At 41.5% G+C, this 18613-nt stretch overlaps 1 protein-coding gene across 1 annotated transcript in view; it reads left to right on the top strand.

Annotated features, from left to right (window-relative positions):
• LOC110951666 (polycomb group RING finger protein 3) overlaps positions 1-16660 on the top strand; it is an 83851-nt gene extending 67191 nt beyond the window's left edge. The window contains exons 8-10 of the mRNA XM_022194846.2: positions 5681-5818; positions 8533-8613; positions 10528-16660. Coding sequence (XP_022050538.1) covers positions 5681-5818; positions 8533-8613; positions 10528-10575 — 267 coding nt within the window. The 3' untranslated portion in view covers positions 10576-16660. The remainder of the gene's footprint in view (positions 1-5680; positions 5819-8532; positions 8614-10527) is intronic.
• The last annotated feature ends 1953 nt before the right edge of the window (positions 16661-18613 follow it).

The raw sequence follows: 18613 nt of genomic DNA, 5'->3' as shown, positions 1-18613 counted from the left end.
AGGATTGGTATCATGTCTTGCGTGGATGCCACCTAGCACTACTTTTTAAATTAAAGAGCTCTGCTAAAGGTTGTTGTGAACATGGAAAGTGTAGCACTGGCCTTAGCCTGGTGTAGGAGTTGGAGTTGTTGCAAATTAATTAGCAGAAGTCATTATTATCCCCCGCCTCCACGAAGTGGAAAAGGGTGATATAGGTTTGGCCTCCGTCCGTCCGTCCGTCCGTCCGTCCGTCCGTCCGTGCGTCCGAAATGAAGGGGACAGCTTTTCTCGGAAACTATTACATCTAGGATTACGAAATTTGGTGTGTAGCTTCACACCATGGACACCTTGATCAAGTTTGAAAATGAGACCTGTGCAATAATATTTAAAAGAGTTATGGCCCTTTATCACTATTTTGGATATAGACTCATAGACATCACATGTGGCGGGGGATATTGATGACCATGTCATCTTGTTTTAATTTAGGAACAGTGTGGTGGAGTATACCAGTTCATGAGGTATTTAATTTGTTGGTTTCTTCAAAAACATTTATTTTATCCACAAACGCTGAACAGACACTGTTTTGTTATCCTGCTACTTTACCTAAACACAGGTGTAGTTCATTAGATGGAGGCTGCAGGTATAAGCCTTTAACTGCTATTTTTTGGTCAGCTTTGTTCTCTCTTTCTATGTGTTACCACTTTCAAAATCCTCTTAGCAACAGGAAATAAGAACATCCTTTGGGCAGTAACGTACCACACCAAACATTTTGAGTTTTGCTGAAGATTTTGGTCATGCAGTCAAGAAGCCCTGCTAGAGTTTGTTATTTTTATTTTTTAGACAGATTAACCATTTTATTGACGGGGCTTGTCTCCCTGCATGCAGATATTCCACCAAAACAGTTCACCTGTCACTACTTTGAGGGATCACCAAAGCCACATCCTTCGTTAAGATGATTGTCATTGATTTAAAGAAGTACAAACAAGCCAGAGCGTTTCTTTCCCCTGTAGCAAAATAATAATGCAGCCGCACCATTATGTTCTACAGAATGGGCTGGCAAAGTTAAACAATATAAATCAGAAGTTTTAAGTTACTTTAGAGCTTTTTTTAGGTTTGCCTCTACTAACTTTAAAACTAAGACAACGGAGGACATTTGACACTCTAAAAGGTCCTTCAAATGCCAGAATGGATCGTGGAAAATGCCATATTCAAAGATTAATGGAATTGGAAAAGCAGAAGAAACAGGTTCGAGAAATATAAAAGCAAAATCAAGAGAAAGAAGCCAAAGCATAGAAACTAAGTGCAAAAATGTGTTAGCAGCAGTTTCAGTCAGTATAAAGATGAAGAACAAAATTGTCCCAGAAATCTGATTGCCCCCCCCCCCCATCACTCAGATACAAGAACCGACAGGCGAAGCGGCACGCTTGGCCGACTTGCAGAACACTTCCCCGCTGTCTTCTGGACGACCTTTCAGAATGTAACCTTGGGCTGTGAGGCAGCGCCAGAGAAATCTAATGAAACTAGAGAAGGAAAACAGAAAAACAACAAAAGCTAGAATAAATCAGAGGAATGCCCGTTATCAGAGGTTAATATTTCCAGATGAGGGATAAAGTCTGACAATAAGGCCACCCGCAGCCTTTTATCACATTTTGATAAAATGGCCATGGGGTGAGAACAGATTGTGTAAATTTAATAAACTGGAGCTATTTGAGGCTTGAAAAAAGTCTACTTTGGAGAAATTGGAGTACACAGCTTTGCTCTGAATTATTAATTAAATTCTCCAAGCGGGAAAGCCTGCTCTATCAGAGGTCCAAGACTTGCATATTTTTGCACACAGGAGACTTCAGAAAAAATAAACAGATAAAAATGTTGCATCAGAACTGTGCAATCGCTCAAAACTTAGTAGTGAAATGGTGAAAGTCTCAAAATAAAGCGTGGCGCTTTCTGAAACGGAACACATATAAATTTATGCTGATATGCTCATCTGTAGCATCAACACGTCTGTGTGCTTCGCTGTCGCAGGACTCCGTGTCTCCATGAACATGTCACTGATGTACTTAAACGTAATGAAACCGTCTTGCAGATTGCCGTCGAGCCCCTGTGGAGTCCAAATCACTGCCAAGGCTTTTATTTCACATTATGAGCCTCCCACATTGCCAACGCCACTGGAAGGCAGATATATTGCAATGTTGGTCTTTGCTTATTGAAGGGCAGGCTGTGCGCTGATGCGTTGCCAGTGTTTATTTGAGAACAGCAATGATTTCCAAGTTTAAACAGGAACCAGGGTAATGTTAGCTCTTCCTGTCTCAAAAGAGCGAGATGAAAAGCGACAGAAGGACTCCCCGCAAATGAAGAAATGCAAAGCTTCTTCTGTCTCTCGATATGTGGGAGCAGAAGCCTGGTGGCAGTAAATGCATCCTGACTCCCATAACCATCGACTGCCAAAGCCACCTACTGTGTCACCTCGGGGGGTGGGACAAGTGCACGGGCCAGTGGCAGCAGCCTTTGGTCCCACGATAAAAGCCGAGAAGTAAAGGACAACAGCACAAGGTTAATGAGATGTGCTGTGAAAGCAGAGGGGCAAATGGGCATCAGTGTCGGACTGAATTAGCATTTTTACATGATATACAAGTAGGTGACACAAGTTCTGGTCAGCTGTGAGCTTAGGAAGTAAAACTGTTGTTGCTGTTTCAGACAGTGCCACAAGCTCAGAACAATTTTTTAAGACGTGCTGTCCGACCACGTCTGAATTCAAATGTGCTTATAGCCGCTTTGAACCGCCACAGTGGAAGAAAGAATGAAAAGCTGGACATCATGGAGGGGGAAGACAAGAAATCATTCCAGAAAGGCTTTCCAGGTGTTTCACTGGGTTGTAAAAATGAAACGCAAATAGCTGTGTGACAATCAAAGAGGGATAGAAAGGGAAGTAGAGTGTCTTGGTGATGTGGGATTGTTGGTTTCTCAGGACTGTTCACACCCAAAACTAACACGTGTCCTATCCGATAACAAGTGAACGGCTCTACGTTCAGGTGTGAATCTATTCATGACGTATTGAGGATATATTGAGATCTGATCGCTCAGATCAGATTCTGAGGTGGCTTGGACCTCAACGGGCCTCATGTCTTTAGCAATGCAGGACAACTGATGTGCTCTGATTAAGCACACCCACTTCATGTCACAAGATTATAGCCTATGCCTCACTGTCGATCTTTATTTGCACTGTAATCCTTCCTGACTGTGGGTTTTCTTTTTGTCTGGTGCATCAGAAGACTTCCTGGGTTTTACCTCCATAGACTACGCCTACTTGCTGGAGCTACTACATCTCCACACTTGCTCCCCTCTTCACCCTCTATCAAACCAGTGGTTACTTGTTCTTTTCAAAACATAATGATCCCATTGATGCAGGAATGTCACCTCAGACATTAGATTTAAGACTCAGTGAAAGCAGAGGGGGGGAATGAGCACCACTGTCAGGCCGAAGTAACTATTCTGCATGGCAAAGCAGGTGGAATTAGACAGTAAGACTTGACATTTCAAACGTTGCCGCAAACCTGCAGACTCGGAGCCAGTTTTTCCTGTTCCGTCTGAATTCAAATGTGCTTTTAGTGCCTTTGGACAGAGGAAGGCGGAGTGAAAAGCTGGACATCATAGGCACTTTTGTTTCCGCTTTAACGTTGATAGCGCTGCACTGGGTTGTACACGTGACAATAAAATAAAAGGGGACAGAAAGGGAAGTGCAATGTCAGCGCCTCGCTCACCGCCACACAGCAAAGTGAAGCGGGTGTGAATGTGGGATCGTGGGTTTTGTCAGACCTGTTCACACCCAGCTCTAACATGCGTCCTGACTGATCTCATCACGAGTGGACAGCTCTACGTTCAGGTGTGAGTGCATGCCAGACGTATTGAGGACGGACTGAGATCCGATCGCTCAGGTGACTTCTGGAGGTGGTCGGAGCCTCATCCAGCCTCCTTCTTTGAGCAGAGTGTATGCAAGTGTGTCCTGACATCCTCTGAATAAGTGAATGTATGAAGCAAGAGTAATTACAAGCACTACAGCCCACATAAAGAGCCATGTTGTGCTCAAGGTTTCTTCCTGCTAAAAGGGAGTTTTTTTCTCTCGCGACTGTCGCCTTAGGACTGCTCTGGGGGTTCAGGCATATATATGGGTTCTGTAAAGCTTCTTGAGACAATTTGACCGGTAATTGGCGCAATATAAACAAAACTGAATTGAATTGCACCTGTGATGTCTATTTTGCCATCAATCTCTCTTTTTTCCACTGTAGTTCTTCCTCTGACCGCAGTTTCTTTTTAGTCTTCAGCATCAGAAACGTTTCTTAGACACTTCTTAGGTCTTTCCACATTGCAAGTAGTTGGTGTAAGTATTCCGTCACCATCACTGTTGTTTCAGCTCTTGTCAGTTCTGGCTAAATGATTGTAACAGATGATGTAAAACACATCAATACAGGCGTACAAATGTGGGAAATGACACCAGATAGATGAACCTGGTGCTGTTAGGTTTAATCAGCATTCTGTGAACTCATTTGTCTTCAATGCAACAGATTAATTTATATGTAAAAGTTTTACAATCCACTTTTAACTTCCTACAACAAGCCAAGATATTAACCTTCGACTAGCATAGTTTAGCATTTAATGTTGCATGCTAATGTGCAGCATGCAGACCTTGTCTTCGCTTCAACACGTTTTGTTGTAGCTCAGTGCACACATGAGGTTGACTGAAGTTCAGCCGTGTTGATGAGCAAACGTATCAGGATTTATATCAGGAGTAATTAGTCTGATCCATATCACAGTCTAGTAGTTGTCATGACTCTTGCTCTAAACAAGAATGTTAGACTAACAAAGTGACAGCCAGTACAACACGTAGAGCCAAGAAAGTAGCATGGCTAAATCTGTACAATGCTGTAGAAAGATATAACCTGTGTAAAAGAGTGAAGACTGTAAAATAATAAAAATCTTTACAAGGTACTTGGCAGAGGGCTTGTTCAGCATCATGGAGAAGTTGCTGCAGTTCTTCTGTTGAATCGGTTTCCTGAAGTTTTCCCTTCAGGATCTTGGAGAGATAGAGGTGGAATGCACCCACGGCATGACATAGAACTCCATTTTAACACTTCAGTTTTATTTTGTTTAGCAGTTTATGCAGATTTACTTGAATAGATGTGGTTAGACAGCACATGCAGTACGTCTCTTCTGAATGACAAAAGTGATGTGTTTATTTCTCCTGTGCAGTCTCCAATCAAATGACAATGCAAATGTTTTTAAAGAGGATTTTGTAAATACAGTGTATTGGCTCTTTAGTACATTCAAACCTTTTCAAATTGTAGGAACATCTGTTTTAAGAAGAACTGCTTCTGTGGGTCTGAAAGGTGCTGAAAACGTACTTTAATGCTAAGCTAGTTTTATTGCATTTTCACATCTCCTTTCTTCTGTGAAACCAGAAGAACTGTCTTCTGTCTCTTCATACAATAACAGACTGACTATTATGTAGAGATCAGAGCTCTGTGGGGGTCAGACCATCTGTTGCAGGACTCCTTGTTCTTCTTGTGGCTGATTACAGTTCTTTATGACTCTGTTTGGATGATTGGCGTCATATTGCAGAATTAATTTGGGCTTCGCTGATGGCGTTGACGACTTGAAACCCCCCCCCCAAAAACCGTGTTCTTCTTTTTGTGTGTCCTCCAAACAGGTCAGCATTTGCTTGGAGTGCAACAGCAGCAAGCTTCGGGGTCTGAAGCGCAAGTGGATCCGCTGTTCAGCACAAGCCACGGTCCTCCACCTCAAGAAGTTCATCGCCAAAAAGCTTAACCTGACATCATTTAATGAGGTACAGATAATGACGCGCTCCACCAGCCTGGAAAGCACCGCGATGAGAGAAAAGCCCTGCTAGTCTCATGCTAAATGTGGTTTTAGTGTAAAACTAAGGAACTAATTCAAGAGGGAATTTCATCCATAATGCCAGTTCTGTTCGTATTAACAACATTTGCACTAACATCGGACACCAATGACACCATTTAATCACTCAAAGCTAACCTGAGTTAGTGTAAAGGCTTGAAACTTTACAGGCAAAATAAAAATAAAAGAACATATTGAATTGGTAGAGAATCACCTCAGCACAGGAAGTGACTTTGCAGAAATATTGTGGGTTTTTTTTTTAAAAGTTTTCCTAAAAGTTTTACTCCTCATTACATTTTAAACTGGTTTGTTCTATTTAAAAAAAAAGGAAAAAAGATGGAAATTGTAGATTGTCATCATTCGTCTTAATTCCTGTACTTACAAAGCGGATTTGTAGCAAATTGGAACAAATCTCTTAATTCTTGCAGTTTGTTTTAACTTGTTGAATCACCAGCTGGGCGGTGTGAGTTCTGTGTATCAGAAAGTTTAGTTAATCGCAGGAAATTACATAAAGGTCAGTTTATTTCTCATATTTTTTCACTGACTCATGCGAGGCTTTTTTATGTTTGTTATATTTAGCATGAAACAAGCCCTTATGATATCTAATTTTCCTGTTTGTTGTCTTCGCCGCCCCGTTCGGAGCAGCAGAACGGGGGAGTGGGCGATAATTTGACAGATGGATTTTTAGATTGCTGTGAATAATCCTCACAGTCGCCTTCTTGTCGTCTATTTTTCTATTTTCTCCCGTGTCTTTTTTTTTCTTCTTTTTTTTTCTGGCTGTCACAGAGATGAGTGGGCAGGCTCCATCATATCGTCGGCCTCCATAACACAACTTTGGAGAGGCGGACGCTCTCCCCGCCAGCCATTGTTGTCTTATCTATTGACTATCAAAAGAAGTTGTTTGAAACGATTCTGCTTTCAGCGTTGAGCCAAGCGAGGAGCTTTACAACACGCCGCTTTGTCAGAGAACGGCGCGCCACTTTCTTGTTCCTTGTGTTTGTAGGCCTGTTGTTGAGGTCACTGTTCCCGTCTAAATTAAACATAGAAGACATGACCAAATAAGAGAAAACAAACAAGTGTGGGAAATGCACTTAAAATTATAAATAGCACGATGTAGAGATCTTTTGTCAGCCCCATTTTGACCTTTACAAAAACGCCTTTTCGCTGTTTTCTGAATGGTTTATTAAGCTTTAGATGAAGGATTTTTACAGCTGTCAGATCTTCAATTTGATCTTCAGTTTGTGGAAAAATTCAAAAACTTCCTATAATTGGTGATGTATATTTTTTCACTGGAGAGCTATGACATGTCAAAGACTAATATTTCTCTCTTAGACTGGTTTATTTTACAGTTCTTCTCAGAAAACTGAGAAAAAATAAACATAATTGGTGTAGCGGAAAGTTTTGTCTTCCGAATCCGTTTCTTGTGTATCCTCTTCAAATGCGTCAAATTTCCATTGTGAGCCTTTCAAGTGCAGAAAACCTTTATGCTTTTCATAGCAAATTGCTGAAAGATACTGAAAAATACCCCTTACAGCTCAATTTGTCATTTTTGAATAGTGTGCGAACATACAAAGGTCTTCAATTCACTGTCACAGATAGAAAAGCAAAGAACAGCAGCAATTAAGAATCTTTACTTGAGGAATTAATACAAGGGGACCAATACTGAATGTAAACGTTTACATTCAGTATGCTTTAAACTGCTTTACAGTAATAATAAAACAGAAATAAAAACAAAAATAATAATAGTAAAGGTACTAAATTGATAAGACAGAGGACTAACTGCGAAGATACAGTGCAGTGAAACATACATCAACAAAAACAGTAAATAGAATAGAGCAGCTGCATGTCAATCAGTGAATAAAAACATCTTAAGCTGCCTCATAAAAGCTTCACAGGAGTCGACCGATCTGTAGAGGAAGAGCATTCCACAGCTGGTTTTGTGCTTGGTTAATAGGACGACAAGTCATTTCTGTTGGCCTGACTGCTTTCTGTGCCCGCTGTACAACTTTCTTGTCAGTTCAAGGACATCTGAGAAGATTTCTTTTTAATTTTCTGCCTACGTAAACTCAAAATCTTCTCTCCAAGCATTCCCCTGAATTATTTCTGGAATCTTCCCTAATCTCAGACCTACAGTTTCCATCTACCGCCGCTGCTGGTTAAAGCCCAGCGTCCATTGACAGCCAGCAGGTGGCGCTGTGGCCGTGTTCCTCTGCAGCCTTCTCTCTCTCTCTCTCTCTCTCTCTCTCTCTCTCTCTCTCTCTCTCTCTCTCTCTGTATTGATTGGCAGATGCAGATGCGAGGCGGGGATATCAATGTTGACTTCAGATGGGGGATTTGGCTAGCCGGCCCCCGTGTTCAGTGTTGCACTTTTGTATTCTGTGCAGAGGAGCCAGGGGCCACTCTGTGTCAAAATAAGCTTCCCCCCTGCTCCCTCTCCAAGAAACGGTGATGTTAGAACAGGCAGTAAAAAAAAAAAAAATGAGGGCAGAGGAGCAGAGAGTAGGTGGGGCCGGTTTGGCTTTCTCATCACACTGAGACCTCCAGCCTTCCTCTGTCACATTCCAGTCATGTTTTTAACCTTTCTGGAGGAGAAAGGGAAGGAGGCACATATTGCTCAGTAATTTGCTCTCCTGTTTTTTTCAACAGCTGGACATTTTATGCAACGAGGAAATCTTGGGGAAGGACCACACTTTGAAATTTGTTGTTGTGACAAGATGGAGATTTAAGGTAATCAGCAGTTCAAACGCATGAATATTCAGACGTAATTTGATTACAGCGCTGCATTCCCTGAGAAAATTCGTGGAGTTTGAGTTATATTGCAGACTTTAGGCCAAATATGGTTTGATTAATGTACACTTGCATGACAAATTAGGATGCTCTGCAATCAGGGTGATGCAGATTTGACTGATTGAAGTGTATTCACATGTAAAATGCCGCCGTATCAAATTTAATGAGTGATTCCTCTCTAGTAGGATTTCAGCCTGCTGAGTGTACGATTGGTGGACATCCTCACAACTGATTAAGCCTGTTGAAACTAGTGGATTCTAAAGTCAAACATTACTAAGACAAAGTGCAAAACATTGCATTTGTGCAGCATATTTCACTGATATGTTTATTGACAAGGTAATCGGTATAAAGCGGCAAAAAGGCTGGTGCTATGTCACACTGAAATAAAAGAGCAGGTATTATAGCACTAGAAAGGGTAAGAAAACATACATAATACTGTTCCGATGTTTACAGCAGGTAAACGGTGCTGTGCAACAGTCTGTTCATCACTAAAAGTAAAGTGAGTAATGCCTTGAATAGCTCTGCTGGCTCTGAGTCTACATTTGGATTCATGCTGCTGAAGGAATTTGGACTGATCAAACACCTCCCTGATGGTGTTAGGTAATGAAGAAGCACCAAAACGTCGAAAGTGCCTCTACAGTTACACAGTTCAGTATACAGGAATTCACAAGTGAAAAATGGTCTGGCCTTAATGATCGTGTTTAACAAAATCTTCTCAGTTTAACTTGGCCTAATCCAGACACATCAGCTAAAGTTGCTTCTGAATGTATTTTTTATCCAGTAAGCCAACAGATAGGGCTGAAGTAGGTCTTGAAATAGACTTTTCAAAAAATATCTGTACAGACTAAGTGCACTCAACCTGCTAGCCTTATTAGCCAAAATTAACTCTCAATCTGCATAAAGAGCTCATATTTGTACAGAATTAAATCATTTGATTTTATAGTGAAATGATACCAAACTCCCATAAAAACTCCCATAAAGACTCACACTTTTATTCATGTGCTAACATAACTGTACAAGGGTTTTCTAATCATCAGTGAGCCTTTCAACACCATTAGCTAACACAATGTAGCATTAGAACACAGGAGTGATGGTTGCTGGAAATGTTCCTCTGTACCCCTATGGAGATATTCCATTAAAAATCAGCTGTTTCCAGCTAGAATAGTCATTGACCACATTAACAATGTCTAGACTGGACTTCTTCATTGAAAAAAAAATATTTTCTTTCATAAAAAAGGACATTTCTAAGTGACCCCAAACTTTTTAACAGTAGTGTATCTTCATTCAAAGTGCACACCAGCAACTTCTTCAACTTAGTGTCAGTTACTTTGCAGCTGACTCTGAGGAAATCTTCAGTAAATGTATAATAAGTCAGACCTAGTGGTCTCCATTGGGTTGGAGAAGATCAAAGTTGTGACAACGCTGTAATGTTCCTCCTGCTGCCAAAAAATACTGGGGGGCGGTTGATGGAGAGCTGTTCTCTTTATGAAAGGAACACTGGTGATCGTCCGACTAATCAGAGTTCGGTCAGATGAGAGCAATCAGCCTGGAGACTACACCCCTGCCAGCAAATAAAACACCTCACTTATTGGCCTTGTCTGCAGTGTTAAGTCTCAGTAGGTAGTGAGTCATTTAGTGTAGCCTGCCTATGATTCACACACTATTAAATAGTTTCCCGACTGTTTTGCCCTCATGTTTTAAGCTCTCCCTCTAGATCCTTGTCTAACCTGCTTGAACATAAACACAAATCCATAGTTCCACAGCAGTACCAAGGTTCTGCCAATAAACTGGTTGTGAATGTATGATTTCTGAAAATCCGCCTTGTGCTGAGGTTGTTTTGTGTTTCCTCCCCAGAAATCGCCCCTCCTGCTCCATTACAGACCCAAGATGGATCTGCTGTAGCTACAACGGACACAACGGTTGTTTTCTTTTTTTTGTTGTTTTTCTTTTCCTGTTGTTGGCCCAGTGGCCGCGAACTGTGCCGAAACCTTTTTATTTATGCAAAGACGATCAACCAACACCAAGCAAACACCCCGACGGTAAAAGTCAACACAAGCCAGCAGCCAATCGGGATCTAAAGGGAGGGAGAGGGGGGACGAACACGACAAAAACTGACGGCCTCCAGCACAGACACGGCAACACTGGTGTGTTTTTAGGAACTGAAACAACCATCTTTTTTGTCCGCTACATCCTACATATGTGAACATAAGAAAAAAAAAAAACACAAAAACAAATGGAGAGAAAGCATATATTTATACTTTTGTACAGAAGAGACACATGGAACCAAGACACTACTGGTGCTCTGTTTACACAAAAACAAGATGTCGGGAATCACATGACCGTCTTTTTGAGCTTCATGCAGACTTCATCCTCCTGAGACAATGACTGACAGGAGAAGAAGGAGGTTTTTTTTATACGTTTCCTTTCACAGTACACTCGACGTGTCTTTGGAGCACAGAAAGTATATGGAAAAGTTATATAACAGGCATCAATTTTAAGCTGTTTATCAAGTAAAATGTCTCTGAATCTTTTTTTAATTTCATTTCGTTGGCTTTGTCTAATTTGCTATTATTGGGTTCTTGATGATTGTCAATTGTGAATAGGCGAATTTTTTTTCTTTGTGTAGTAATTTATGTTCTATATACCAATATTGTACATAAAATGTCATTACAGAGAGACAGAGAGAGATTGAAGAGAGACTTTAGACTGTTAAAAAAAAAAAAAGAGTGGATCCCAGAAGTGCTATCTATATGTTGAAGTGTCCGGAGGTGATAAATTAGGATTTTTAAAGACAGACTCACTATCAGTATCAAAATATATAAATGCATTTTTATGTTGTCTTGGAAAGACACAAAACAGCTATATCAAATCCTCTTCCATTTATGTGTACGTGGGGTCTGAATATGTTACATTGCTCTGATAGAATTATTTTAGGACAGATGAGGACGAAGCTTCAGAACTGTCCCCAACCTCATGCTCCTCATCTCACCTGCCTTCTATACAGTTAACCTTTCCTTATTTTCTGACAATATATTCAGATTTTACAGAAAACACTCGTGTCCATAAATACCTGCAAGACACAAAAAATGCAAATTTGGGACATTTTTTTTTTATTGGTTTTAATCCCTCAGTTGTGACACCATGCAGTCCTTAATATCCGTCCCTGTTTCTGCAGCCTTTCAGCAGCACCAGGCTACTGCTGTTACACCCACATGTTTACAGTTATCGGTTTGAGCAGATGTTTTCTCGCGCCCTCGCACCACGCATTAGTTGACATTTTTACTGCAAAACTACCAAAGCTCCGCAATAGCGTTTTTCTTTTAAAACGTCCAGTCTCACTCGTCTTAACAGCCACAACGACAGTCTTAACAAAACTCGATTACGGTGTTTAATATCGACATTTATCAGTCAAGAAGGTACAACTAAAACTGCATGCTTGTGTCCTCAGAGCAGGACGTCCGCGGCGCGAAGCAGCACAGATGGGCCGGTTTGATAAACAGTAGAGCAGGTTACCGATGTCACATTGTTGTGTTTCTGGAGTAGATTTCAGTTACTTCTCACTGCCAGCTGGAGATGCAAATGTGCAAAAGTTGCACAGTGTTAAGAGAATTCATTTAAGAACATTTCTGAAAGGTAGGTATTGTTTTTGTCACAAAACTAGTATAAAACTTGGTGTTTTTTTTTTTGCAGAATAGCCAGTGTTGAATAGTGTTGACTTCAAGAGACACAATTTTACGAGTCTTTTTGAAAAAAATAACTTGCAAATTCAGGTTTCGCACAGGGACTGAGATTTTTTTGAACATTTTGATAATGAAATTCTGAATAAAATGACCGCTGTTTGGTCATTTGGTGCTCATAAATGTATGTTTCTAACCTTGAGGAGAGCTATTCCTCGGGAGCAATGCTGTTCTTAACTGTGTGACGCAGCGAACCGACGTTCTGTCAAACTACAAAATGTCTTAACCCTAAAAAAAATCCTGAACCGAACTGTCTTTAACGTGACCACAACTGGATCCCTGAACGCCGTGTCAGACCTCAAGTAGTATTACCTCACTGACTTGTCTCATCGGTAATTCAACTACAATTTACCTTTTGCATCGTGTCAGCCCACAACAAGCTTTTTTTTTTTTTTGTCTGTATGTTCACGTGCAGGGTTCCTATGCATCCTCGCATGTCAAAACTCTGGAAAAATAGAATTACAAATTGGATTTCAAAGCAATGTATAGGAACTCTGCCACATAAGGACCTATGTCGTGTGTATTCAATGCATTCTAGCCTACAGGTCTGTACAAAACCAGCTCAACCAAAACTCCTCCTGCATGTTTCAGTTCAATTCTTTTGATAAACTTTATGTTCTTGAAGACCCTTAATCCTGCTACATTTGTCAGGCGGCATTGTTTTTGGTTTTTTGGTACCATTTTTATTGCATTAAATGGTGAAATCTGTAGTTTTTTTTGTTTTTAAAAAGATTCAGTTTTGACCAACATAAGCTGCTTCAGTCCTGGTAAACCTGCAGTTGCAGTAAAAGCATTCAGATTTGTTTCAGATCTGCACATTTTCCTACAACTTCTAGCCTTGTTCCCACCGTTCTCTTCGTTATTATTGCTTTAAACACTGAGCGTTGTAATTGACCTGCGTAGAATTGGGAATTTCCATTTTGAAAGATGATCAACTGGTAATGCATGATTGAAAACCAAAAACAATGAGCCCTCAACAGTCTCGTCACCTCATAGACGAGTGTTGTGTTTGTAATTGGTAAAAATCCTGTAACTGCTGTGTGCTATTATGACTTGGTATTTTTGAGGCATGAACACATAGAAATCCGACCTGTGATCCTCGTCGCAGTGATCTGGTTTGCAGTTTTAACTTGCAGTCAGTCGTGTTGCTTTGCAGTCACTTGAATTTTCAGTCTCGGCCTCACCCATCCGGAGTCCTCATCACATCTGTCTGTTTTCTGATGATATCTCTTTACTGTACTTCAGCTTTTTCCTTCAGGTGATTAAGCTGTTAGAAAACACACCCCACACGGTGCTACTGTAACTACCCCAGAAGAAAAGTTAACACATTTCTGTAAACTGTGCAACACTGCATGGCTGCTCTGTACTGTGGAGAAGGACTGACGTTGAAACAAAAGCTACATCTGTGCAGGTTTAGTCGCCTTTTGGTCCACATGGTTGAGTTCACTCTGCTCTTGACACGTTCCAATTTTATTCCTCATTGGTTGCCAGATTTCGATCAACTTGAGCTGATCAGCTGTTCCAGTATTGCTTTGAAGAACAGTTCAGCTGGAAAACCCCACTGTGATTTGTTGCAGATGCAGAAACGAACTGCCTGGTAGTGCGTTTTTTTCGTCCGAAATAATCTCAACTACAAAAGCGTAGATCGTATTTCACTTGAAAGAGAACAGAAGCAACACTTAGAGTTGAGTTCATTCAGCGTCTATTTTACAACCAGCAGATTGCAGTTTTTGATGTGTCGTACGTTGGACAGTTTGAATTTCAACATAAAGCGCTACAGTGTGAACAAAACCTTTCGCTATCTCCACGTGTATTTGTGGAGTATTTTTCAAACAAGCGAGCGATGAACCCATTGAAGGGTCGGGTCTTCGCCACAGTGACGGTCAGACGTCGTCTCTGCCGCCGGTGCTTTCTATGGTGCTAACAACTTCTCGTTTCAAACTTCTTCAAGAGAGATTCAGTCAGAGACGGAAAGACGCTGTGCTGCGAAGTTCTCCTCCCGCCTTTTTCCCCCACACGTCTCCTCTCTGTACCTGCTCGAGTCCTTGGGTGTCTTCTCTCGTCAGAGCTGTCTCGCTGTGCAGATAAAGAAGGTGCTGTTTTCTCTCTTTTCCATTGATTTGTTGACTCTACCCTCTTGCCTGGGCTTGCTCTGGAAAGCAAACAGATGGATCTTTAAATAAGTCATAGACTGTGACGGGGCTGATGCTGCGAAAAATAAAAGCGGTGAGAAATTGGGTGTACTAGCTGCGATGTCAGGCCTCCAAGAGAAACTCACACTTATTATAGGCTTCTCTGGTGAGATGTTTGCGCCTCTGAGTCAGATTGACACTTCAATCTCTAACAGATAATTGGCTCCGCAAGACGAGAACGTGCATGAAATTTAACATTGCACAGAGCTGATTTTGTTTTAATGTCCCCAAATTTCTGCGGAGCTCTCGGGAGCTTCGACCTCCTCACCGCCGGCGTGTGGATTCCACATTGAGACGTCAGCGCTGCTACGCTTGACAGCCAAGCAAAGAGGCTTACATGAGGCCTGAGCGTGCCTCGCTGCAGATAGGTGAGGGCATCGACTCCAAACGAAGGGAGGCCGCGATCTGTCAGAGCTTCATCGTCTCTGCTTTGACCTTGACCTCCTGTCAGCCCGTTTATCTCCTGCGAGGATCTGAGTGGAGCTCAGGGGGAGTCGTGTGAAATTTCAATTGGAGGTGCTTCTTCAGCTTCACGCTGACTGTCAGTACGAGCCCATCAGAGTTTACTCTCCCACCACGACGTGAAGACGAGTAAAAAATTCATTTGTGCTGCTTTGCACGCTTTCCGAGCTCGGAAATGTCTCAGAAGCTTGCTCTCTGAAGGCGGCGCCATCCATTTCAACTTTTATTTTCAAGCCTGTTGTTGGCAGCGGAATCATTCCTGGCAACTTAAAATGGCTCTTGTGTGTTTTCTTCACTGTAATAAGCGTCCACTCTGGGAATGCAGCAGCTTTCTTTGTTGCCCAGCTCGCTTGTTCTCCCTCTTTTCTAAATTCTCTGTAAAGTTCGGTCATCTCACAGGGAGGCTTTGTGTGCGACGGAGAGGGAGACCTCGAGGGTTACTCAAACGGCAATATGTAGGAAAACACCCCAAATAAACGATTGTTTGGCCGGAGTGGCTGCCCGCTCTGAGAAGTTCTGAAAAGGGCTGAAATGTGCTGAATCACGTCGCCATGGGTGGTGCAGTTTGAAGAGCAAACGACTGGTCGAATTATGGATTGTCTTCAAAGTCGGATTTGTTGCAGACGACACCTCGACATTTGTATTCGAGTGCTAGATTGAACCTTCTGGTGTCAGTATTTCCAGTATAACTTGAGAAATCGGTCAACAGCTACCAAATCTAACAGTTTCACGCTCCCATGAGCCATAGCAGATGTCATCGATTAAATCTGTCCAGTTTTGTATTATTTATTTATGCTGAAAAAGTGACTTCTGCAGCAGTTTCTTGAAAGATTTGCTCTCCTCTTCTAACTTTTTACTTTCACCTGTTTTCTTTTTTTTGTGTGAACTCTACCTGACTCGTCCAGAAAACGACTTAAATTCTGACTTTGCAATCGAACACCCCTCTTTTTTTTGTATTAATCCAAGTGTGTTAATGTCTACGCAATGCTCTGTCCATGTATAACAAACACATAGGCTGCGTTTCTAGGTCAAGTGCAAAAAACAAAAAAGCAAAAAAAAAAAGAAATAGTGTGAATCTGGCAATGTGGTTATTGTATTTGCAAGGAAAATGTGCAATATACGGTTCTCAGATGGTTCCAGGTTTCAGTGTAGAACTCCATTTTTTTTTTTTTTTTTTTGCTATCATTTTTTCCAGTCAGGTCCTCAGGTCACTAAATGCCTTCTGGTCCTGAGGGTGACCAGGGAATCTCAGAACATACACTAATGCACCCAAAATACAAGCGACTGGATTTTACTTTAGTCTTGTCTCTCTTTTTTTTTTTCTTTTCTCCCCCTGTTTATTGCAAACACATTTCTCAGATTTTGCTTTTTTTTAATTTTCAGGTTAACACAGGCACTTAATCGGGTGTCCTTTTCCTTGCCTCCTTTTTGTATTATTGTTATTTATTGCACATGTAATGAACTGGTTTCCATTGCCACATTTAATTCCAAGGAGTTTTGGGTCTAGAGTGGGGCTGGAATTTCTTACGTACAAAACTACAGAAGCTTTTGTCAAAACCTAAGTGTGTATTTCATCAATAAATGCCTTTAAAAGTGCTGCTGGTGCTGTGCTGATTTAAAAACAGAACTGTCAATATCTTTGTGTGCATTGTACAAGATTAGCTGTTTTTTTTTTTTTTTTAGCTGAACAGTATAGTGAAACTTATTTCATACTTCTTCCATATTTTTATATTTTCTTGCTGAAGCGGTCTCTTACCTGGGAGTACAGACAACAAATGTTCTAGAACTTTTTTAGCCTAAGGTCACAATGGCCTTCCTGACAGGTAGATGCTGGAGAAGGAAGGTATGCCAGGACTCTTGAGATTAGATCTTGTCTATTCTGATGTGACTAAACAGACAAGTTGTCTCCATGTTGGTCTGTGATCTAAGTCTGACCGTCTTCCAACTACAAGATCAGAGAGAATCCTCAGAACTGATACTGACATTGCTTGCATGAACTGCTGCTCTGTTGGTGTCACTTCTCCTGATATCAGTAAACCATACTCACAACCTAAATCATCTGAGTCTCCAGTGTGTCTCTCCGTGTCTGCCTCCTCATCTTCTCTCGACCTCGCTGAAGTTCCACAACAGAGATGACAACAGGTCAGATTAATGAGGAACTGGAGCTTGAGTTTAGTTTGTTGCTTCCAGCTGCTTGTTGGAGTGTTTCCTTTGAATGTATTAAATACCTGCAGCATTTGAGCATCATGAAGAGTATTTCTGGATGCTAGAATCCCGTCAGTGGTGACGTAGCAGGTTAAGTCAGTCTCAAAAGGGCTTCAGATCATCCTCATGTCAGGATGGTTTTAAGGATGAGAGCAAAAACCTGAAACTAAGCAAAGACGACTGGTTGCTATGAAAAAGATGAAAGCAGTTGTTTTACTGTTGGTGTCGTTTCTTTTTGATATGATGCTATAACATTTTCTTCCATTCACCTTTTCAAAACAATATAGTTTCTTGCAGAGCCATTCCACTGGAGTCCAACGGAAAGCATAAGCTGACAAATACAACATATAGTGGAGCAGACAGTCCAATCCGGCAGCTGTGGAGAGAACACAAGTAAATGGTCTTGTGCAGCTGTGTCGCTTACCTTTTTGCCCCCCAATACAATGATGACTGATTCAAGTTCTTCGAATGTAATTTGGAGTTTTTTGCGCCGTGCAGGATAAAGCCAAAAAACTTCTGTGAATCAATCAGAAGAGCATTTGTCACCAACAGCCGCCTTACAGCTCGATGGCAGATGTTAAATGTCAGGCGGTCAGTGGTAGGGCCTCAGGTTTCCATCTGCTCATTCTGCAGCTGTAGATCCAGCATGGCCGGCATGGTTTCATATGCTGGTCTGAATCCTGTTTGAAATGTCATTCGTTCAGCAGTGGACAGTTAAGTGCACCACAAAAACCGGTATAATGATCAGACCTGCAATAAATAGCTGAATAATTAACCTTTATGTTGAGCTTTTAGTCCAAATTGTAAGATCAGTCAACAAATCCAGGATAAACTGAGTGGAGATGATCCAAAGCAGCAGATTAGATGCATTTACTTTCTACATAAGTGAATGTCTACAGCGCCTCTTCATTTGAAATTGTAAATATGGCTTCATTTTGCATCAATGGTTCCTCTTTGGTGCAAAGGCGAGGTGGTGGGGTTGGGGGTTCTGGTCGGGGCTGGGGCGGGCGGGGTTGGGGCTTGGGTGGTGGGTAGGTCCTCTTGCCCCGGGCTGCCTGGGTCGGTTTTGGGACCCGCCAGAATGGGCTGAGACTCTCTCCAGAGTCTCTACACTAAACTCTTTCTCTCTTTCACTCGTATCCTCCTCTGACCTATTCTGTTCTATACTATCAAGACATCCACAATTATGGTGTTCAATACGGTCTATTTATTTATTGAATCTCTTTTTTGGTTTGTTTTGTTGATGGGCAGTTAGTAGTTGGGAATAACACAGCACCTGGCACTCTTCAATTACAATACCACCACTTGTTAGTTCCTATGCCTCCTTATCCTGTTTCGTCCTGT

The sequence above is a fragment of the Acanthochromis polyacanthus genome, chromosome 10 (genome assembly GCF_021347895.1).
Source record: "Acanthochromis polyacanthus isolate Apoly-LR-REF ecotype Palm Island chromosome 10, KAUST_Apoly_ChrSc, whole genome shotgun sequence".
Lineage (NCBI taxonomy): Eukaryota > Metazoa > Chordata > Actinopteri > Pomacentridae > Acanthochromis > Acanthochromis polyacanthus.
This window is presented reverse-complemented; position numbering and strand designations above follow the sequence as displayed.